Below are 8,545 nucleotides of genomic sequence, written 5' to 3' on the forward strand. Positions count from 1 at the left end.
TGTACTATAATACAATTTCAACCTCTTCTATCTGGCACAGGAAATTCCACTTAAATCCTTGTTTCTCCCTTTGGGAAAATTTGAGGTGGGGAAACTTCCAGAGACGAAATTATGTAAAATTCTTTTACTGCATTCAGAAGCCTGCATTAAATACATTTCTGCAAAGAGCAGACTCAAGTGCTTACTAACAGCCCTCCTTACACTTGGTTGACCGTGTTAAAGCTCAGGAGATTGGTATGTGAGTTAATTTGCTTTCTGGCAATAAATACCCATTTGCCTTGAAGGTATAATCATAGATTAATGAGGAATGTGCAACTTGCATCTAAAAGAAAAATAAAATCAGTTGTCATAATTGATTTATGTATCATCCAGAAGTTAACTGGAACAAATTTTCCCAGATATTTCTAACTTAGGAAAACTAAACAGAATTGAGCAAATATACTATTTTTACACCAATACTTACTATATTGGGAGGGACTTTTCATGCCCCCCAATTGGTGAAAGAGGAGATTAGAGAGGGGGATGGATAGAGGAGTACAGTGCTCTTGTACCTACCCCAGCCATGTGAGGAGAAGTACAAAAGAATTATGCATTACTCATGGAGAATAGGGCTGTCTGCAGGAAGTGGGAGCTAGCATCTCATCCTTTAGTTGGACATTTGCTTATATTGTTTCCTGTGATTAATTGAACATGAGGAAAAAAGAATTAGAGAAAAATGGCAGAGCTAGAAGACAGCCTTCAGTCCCATGCATGGGTTTTCCACAGCATGACTGATAGCTTAAAAAGATCTGAGCCATATTTCTGGTACCCCATCTGAGTGTGTTGGTCACAAGGTGAGGAAACTCAAGCAGTTAGATTGTAGGATGTACCACTGGTAAATAAGATGAGGGAAAGTGGAAGAGACTTTCTTATCAGTGATCATATACCAAAGTACAGCCCTCATTCCCCATAAAGGGATATTCACATGTGCCTACAAGACCCTTTATAGTGATTACTAATTAGAATTACTTTGAAGAGCAGCAACATCCTGTGGAGAATCAGCCTGAACTGGTAAGATTGAAATTTCGAATGGGGTGAGATTGAGCTTTTTAATAACTGAACATGATTTGAAAGAAATGGGACCTGCCCAAGATATTATTATAAGACAGGAATAGGGGATTTGACAGGACGTGCTTAGAAGACTACAAGGTCTTGAAGACTTTGACAAAGGGTTAGTTTATTCACTTGACTAGGCGTTTTTCCCCCTTTCTCCTAAGGAATTGTCTATCACCTTTCCTTCCACTTCTCTTAAAAAAAAAAACAAAAAATTACTCACTTAGACATTTGTTTAGAGTTTAGAATGCATAGGAGAGCAGACACAAGCTTTGTTTCCTTCTAAGCTGCCTCATCTAAGTTTTTTCAAGGCTCTCTTGACTCTAGTTTTGGGTGCATGCATTTTACAGCATATCTCTTTATGCAGGGGAGATAGATATCTCAAAGAGGTTCTTTCAAATATGAAGCATATACTGTTACTCTGTACTCCATTTATTGTCTTAATAGAATATTTCATTTTCATATTCCTATCATTGTTTTCTTTTTCTACTATACTTTTATAAACAGCTGGAGATGGCAATGATTTTGAAAATAAAGGTGGACATACACTGGTTTAGGAAGCATTGATTACCAGTAAGTTTTCAGTAAAAATGTTAGAACATCCTAAAAAGGGTATGGAGTAAACTAGGCTGTACTGTTTTACAGGTTGCAATATACTTTGAGCTTGACAGTAAGTAAATGCACAAACCAATTATTTTCCCTAAAAGTTCATTTGCTTAGTGTAAACACATCTTAAATCTTCATTAAATGGCTTTTTGTAACTTTCACTAAGCTTTCCATTCTGTGTTTTTTGTCCCTAATATCTTTTGTGTTTTTACTGCTGCTGAGGTTAAATTTATTTCATGTCCATTAGCGATTGAGGAACTCCATGATTATTTTTTCTAATTCTAATGGCAAATTCATCATAGGGAAAGTAATTGGTTAGACCTAAAAGATGATTCTGGTGAGAAGACAGGTATTATATAATTAGGAAAGCAGAACATTTAGTAATTGAGCATAAAGAACATCGTTAGATTATTCTTTGTTCATTTAACCAAACATTTATTAAGCACTTACACTGTGTCAGAATGGATGTCAGAGTCTCAAAAGTATAGTGGTAAACAAGACATGATCACTTTCCTCATGTGGCTTATTTCACAGGGAAGCAAGACATTAAGGGGTAATTAATACAATTTAGTGTTACTATATCATGAACAAAGTACAGCACTGCAAAGCTAAGAAGTAATGAGTAAGCTATAGGTCAGAGAATGAGTAGAGCTTTGGAGATAGGACGAACACCCTTGTGAAGAGTCCAAAATATAAGAAAGAGTTTCTTGTTCAGGGTAAATTAAGGAGTGCTCATGGCTGGAACACACGAGAGAAAGAAGACAGAGGTAACAAATGAAATTTGAAAGGTAGGTATAGCATAGGTCCAGAGGGCTTTGTAATGATGATAAAGAAGTTCACATTTTTAAAATGGAAGGAGGAAGCCCTTTAAACATTTTCAACAGGAGAGTGACATGAACTGATTGGAGTTTTTGAAATTCAGTCTTCTGACGCACCATAAATAGATTTGTAATGACCAATACTGGAGGCAAGGAGGCCAGACAGTGGGATAGGACTATTTGAAAAGTGTAAGAATTGATGGAGAAAGGGACAAGTGGTGAGATCAAGACCCACCTACATGGTGGAATTAAAGAATTCTCTGGTATGAGAAGTTTGGAAATATCTTTTTATTTATGTGATTGTTTTCCTCCATTGAAAAATAATCTTGAATTGTTTCTGCCTATAAACATAAAGTAAGATAGATGAAGAGAAAATTTAGGGAGAATAGTAAATTGAAGACAAAGAAAAGGTTTTTTTATACATCTACAGGCCGTAAAATGCCCTTTTTAAAAATAGAGATATAACTGCCAGGTAATATTACATTAATGTCAGATGTACAACATAATTCTCTCTATATGGGTATATGTATACACACATACACACATACACACATATATGTAGAGAGGAAATGATCATGCCAATAAGTCTAGTTAACACTCATCACCACACATACAATTTTTTTTCTTGTATGCCAAACTTTTGAGATTTACTCTCTTAGTAGCTTTCTAATATATAATATAGTATTATTAACTATAGTCCTCATGCTGTACATTATATTCCAGGACTTATTTAGTATATAACTAGAAGTTTGTACTTTTTGCTCACCTTAACCTGTTTCACCCATCTCCCCAACTTCCCCTTTGGCAACCACCAATCTGTTCTCTGAATCTAGGAGTTTACTTTTTGTTTACTTTTTTTTTTTTTAGATTCTACATCTAAATGAGACCATATGGTATTTGTCTTGGTGACTTATTTCACTTAGCTAATAACCTCAAGGTCCATCCATATTGTCACAAATGGCAGGATTTCCTTTTATATAGCTGAATAGTAACTCGTTATATATATTTACACCACATTTTCTTTATTCATTCATCCATCTACAAACTCTTTAGTTATTTCTATGCCTTGGTTCATGTAAACAATGCTGCAATGGACATGAGGTGCAGATATCTTTTTGAGTTAGTCCTGTTTTTCTTTTTTTGTGATGCAATTATAAATGTCTCAGACATTCAAAAGTTGTAAGATTATTGTCATTAACATCCAGGTGCCTAGCATTTCAGATTAAAAAAAATAAACATTACAAATGTTTCTGAAGCCCACATATATTATCTCTGATTGACTTCTCTCTTTCCTAGGACTTAGTTAACTAAAATAACAAATCTGGAATCACTTCTTTTATTTAACATTTTATATTTGAGATTTCTCCATGATGTTTTATAATCAATTGTACCTGCATTTTCACTCTTATCTTTATGGATTCTATTTATTTATTTGTTTATCCATATTTCTGATGGACATGGGTGCTCGAGATTTTTATATATTTTTTCTCTTCCATTAGCAAATCCTTTCTGGTCTACCTTCAGAACACACCCAGAGTGTAATCTGGTCCAAACCATCGTCATCTAGCTGGATCATTATATTAACCTCCTCATTGGTCATTACCCCTTCTTCAGTCTCTTCTCAGCGTCCTGACCTGTGGGGATTTTTGTAAAATTTAAGTCAGAATCTTCTCCCATTCTGTAGGTTGCCTTATAGTTTTGTCGATTACTTCCTTCACCACACAGAAGCTTTTGATCTTGATGAAGTCCCAATAGTTCATGTTTGCCTTCGTTTCCCTTGCTTTCGGGGACATGTCTAGTAGGATGGGTAGGATGGGTGTTGGGTATTAGGAAGAGCAGTTGTTGTGATGAGCACTGGGTGTTGTATGTGAATGATGAATCACTGAATTCTACTTCTGAAACCCATGTTGCACTGCATGGTAGCTAACTAACATATAAACAATTAAAGAAGACAAAAAATTAAAGTCAGAATCTTTTGCACCCATCTTTGAAATCCTCCAGTGACTGCCAAATCATCCCAAGTCCAAGTCCAAGTCATTGTAAAATTTTGTATACCTCTATATGACCCGTCCCCCTTCCCAGTTATCTCTCTGGCCTCATTTTTTCTCCTCCCCTAACTCCAGCCAAACTGGCCTCTTTGTTCTTTGTTCTCTGCTTCAGGAAAGTATTTGTTGATACTTCTGCCTGAAACAATATTCTCCTGAGTATTCCTATGGTTGCCTCTCCCACTCTCTTAAAGATTTTTACTCAAATGTCAACCTCCCAGCAATGCCTTCCTCAACCGTACCTTTTACTTTTCAATTCACGGCTCAAAATTATTCCCTCTCTGATTTTTCTCCCTGCACTGATCACTTCCAACATAACACAGTTTGCTTCTTTTGTTTACTGTCAGTCTTCCTTCACTAGAGGCTTCAAACAAGAAAGCATTTTTGCTTTCTTAACTGCCATAACTTGTGAATCTAGAACTTTCCCTGACACAGCCTAGGTGCTTGATAAATAATTTATGTAGGAATTAATAAGTGAGAACTGAATTTACCCAATGATATTAAATGGCATTATTAATTTCTTACATTTCTGAAAAAATTTACATGAGCTAAAAGGGGAACATTTTTATGTATTTACAATTAGCTGAACCTAGAGATTCTTGGTTACCTATTAGGAATATATTTGAAGAAATCGTAAAGATGTCTCCTGGCATGAAAGCATAAAATAGCATGAGAAGAAGCAAATGATTTAAGGAAATCCATCTGAAATGTCCTTGTATAACCCTCTCCTTTTCAAGCTACAATATCGTTTTCCCATTTCAGCCCCTGGACTTAGATGTATGATTCTTTTGAATAGCTTTTAGTACCCTTGTGTGACAATTATTTGACTCCATGCTACCTTTTGGATCTCAAATAAACCATGATGAATTACCGGCATCTTCTCTTACATTTCCAGCCCATTTAAATGGATTCTGTCTTTGCCAAGTATCATCTTGCCAAGTAGCACTGTGGTACATAACAAAGATGATTTTATTTTTGTTTGCCAAAAGGAACGTTTTCTCTACCAGGAACAGTTATTCCTAGAAAATAATAGTTAGATGTAGCCATATACAGGCTATAGTCAAAAGTGTTTTTACTTTATTTTTCTACTTCCAAAAACATATTAAAATTATTACAGAAGAAAGAGTAAAGGTTTTAAAAGCATTAGTGTTCAATAGGTTGCCTGGGCTGCTTAAAGGTGTCTCCAGAATCTAGCAATGAGAAAAGTATAACAGCAAAATAATAATGGAAGCTAACATTTTCTGAGTGATTACTATGATCCTAACATCTGCTAAGTGATTTATTTGTATTACCTCATTTTATCTAACCCAGTGAGGCTGATACTGTTTTTCACAGAAGAGGCAGAGAATCACTGAGAAGTTAAGTAACTCACACAAGATCTTAAAATTAGGATTCATATCAGGCAATCAGACTCCAAGGTCTAGGCTCTTGACTCTTAAGCACAATTAAACATACCTGGAAAATATATGATTTTTTAAAACTTAGTTACTCTTCTAAATGTTAATAAATGTATTATCTCTAATAATCCTTTAGACAAAACTCAAGAGTTTAAAATGTTTTTAAAACCCTAAATATGACAAATATGATTTGTTATCTGCTTTTATCCATTCAAAATCTATAGACAATCTACTGAAATATTTTGATATTTATACATTTATCACTTTCCTCCTAGAATATGCATTTTTTTGTGTTTATAGAGTCCATAAGCTTTATTCAGAAAAAGTAAATGAAATACATTATAAAAAAATAGGAAAAAATAATTTTTCATAGGTTGACTTTTTTTATATATTTTCAAGGCCACTGAGGAGAGCATTCCAGAAAATAGAAACTGTACTTTTTGTGATAAACTTATATTCTTTTAAAAAATACTTCTGGTGATTGAACACCCTTTTATCTTGAAGAGGTATCTTTTCTTAACTGCTGCATAATTGGAAGGAAGCCATTGCTATGATATGGACAGAAATTAAGAGTATGTTTTCTGTGAAATCAACTTGATAAGTTGACATGTATGAATACATAATTATAAATACAAAGCAAAATCAGTTACCTACAGGGGCCAAATAGGTATCATAAATGAGATGAAGTAGGTGCCATGTTACTTAGACTATAAAACAAGTGTAATATGTAGGATATGCATGACAGGATAGACATAAACAGAAATTAAAATGAAATGCTATATCTCATTGGTTCATGGTCAGGATAAATGTTTTCATTAACTGGAGTATGAAAAACTACTTTCTAGGATTGTGCCATCTTTCAAGCTTATTATATATTGTGTTAGTTTCAAAATTTTTGTAGTAATTCTTTGTGTTTGTAAATATCATCATTTAGAGCACCATACATATACTTCTTTGCACTGTGTTTACTAATTCTTCCTGGGAGGAAACTCCAAATTATGTATGGCAACTGTTTTTTTGTTTTTTTAACTTCATTCACTGTGTTTTTCTCTTGGTGTGCGTGTATGTGTGTGTGCTTTTGTTGCAGAGAAGGCCAGCAGTCACCAGAACAGTGGCAGAAGATGTATGGTAGATGCTCTGGCAATGAAGTATACCACATTGTTTTGGAAGAAAGTACATTTTTTGCTGAATACGAAGGGAAGAGTTTTACATATGCCTCTTTTCATGCGCACAAAAAGTATGTTTCTGCTTCCAGAGTGGACTTAAAATATAAATCAATCATACCTTTTAAACACAGTTTTCTAAAATACAGCCCATATTGGTGCTCATGAATTCCAAGTATTATGGAATTTTTAATGTAATTACTGAGACATTTGAACTCTGAGCTTCTGTATGATCTCTACAAGTTAATATTATTAGGTATAAAGTATAACTTAGTAGGAATATTGACTTTAGTAACTTCTTTTTAAAGTTGATTTTGAGAGAGACAGACACAGTGCAAGTAGGGTAGGGGCAGAGAGAGAGAGAGGGAAAGAAACCCAAGCAGTCTCCATGCTGCCAGTGCAGAGCCTGAAATGGGGCCTGAACTTATGAAACCTTGAGATAATGACCCCAGCCAAAACCAAGAGTCAGATGCTTAACTGACTGAGCCACCTAGCTGCCTTGACTTTAGTGATTTTTAAATTGTCTTTAACATATTTTAATCTGTTAATGGGGCGCCTGGATGGCTCAGTTGGTTAAGTGTCTGACTTCAGCTCAGGTCATGATCTCGTGGTTCTTGAGTTTGGGACCCCTTGTCGGGCTCTGTGCTGACAGCTCAGAGCCTGGAGCCTGCTTGGGATTCTGTGTCTCCCTCTCTTTGCCCCTCCCCACTCACACTCTGTTTGTGTCTCTCTCTCTCTCTCTCTCAAATAAATAAACATTAAAAAACTATTAAAAATATTTTAATCCATTAGGAATTTAAAATAAATGAAAATGAATCTTATTTGGAGATCTAATTATAAAGTGTTGTTTAAAAATGTAAACAAAGGGGTCACCTGGGTGGCTCAGTTGAATGTATGACTTCAGCTCAGGTCTAGATCTCTTAGTTCTTGACTTCAAGCCCCACATCAGCTCCCTGCTGTCAGCACAGAGCCTGCTTGGGATCTTCCATGTCTCACTCTGCCCCTCCCCAGCTTGCACGTGCCCTCTCTCTCTCTCAAAAATAAACATTTAAAAAATGTAAACAAAGTCATAATAACATTTATAAAAACTAGACATTTAAAAAAACTTTCTTTGGTCAGAGAAATAAGTTAAAAAGTAATCAATAGTATCTTCTAATTCAAACGTGAAACATAATTTTTTTTCCTTTTTGAGAAAAATTATTTACTGAAGAAATAAAAATGTATGTTTATAATGAAAGTAATATATTATCAGTATTATAAATATATTGATAAAACATTTTTAAGGTTTATTTATATCTAGTATATTCTACTAATATAATATTTTATGTATTACACTTAAATTCTCCATGTGATTCTATCCATACATACTAAATATACTTTTGATGTTTAAAAAATATTTAGTTTATAAATAATTTGTATTCAAT

General features: G+C 34.5%; 1 protein-coding gene across 3 annotated transcripts in view; it reads left to right on the forward strand.

The window, feature by feature from the left end:
- Positions 1 to 8,545, forward strand: part of KCNT2 (potassium sodium-activated channel subfamily T member 2) — a 359,890-nt gene that overhangs the window by 245,928 nt on the left and 105,417 nt on the right. For 2 of the 3 annotated variants that reach the window (XM_042925448.1, XM_042925449.1), the window contains exon 15: positions 7,046 to 7,195. The exons of the other annotated variant lie outside the window; for it this stretch is intronic. In XM_042925448.1, the coding sequence (XP_042781382.1) occupies positions 7,046 to 7,195 (150 nt within the window). The remainder of the gene's footprint in view (positions 1 to 7,045; positions 7,196 to 8,545) is intronic. 3 annotated transcript variants of the gene reach the window in all.

The sequence above is a fragment of the Panthera leo genome, chromosome F3, assembly GCF_018350215.1.
Source record: "Panthera leo isolate Ple1 chromosome F3, P.leo_Ple1_pat1.1, whole genome shotgun sequence".
Classification (NCBI taxonomy): Eukaryota; Metazoa; Chordata; class Mammalia; order Carnivora; family Felidae; genus Panthera; species Panthera leo.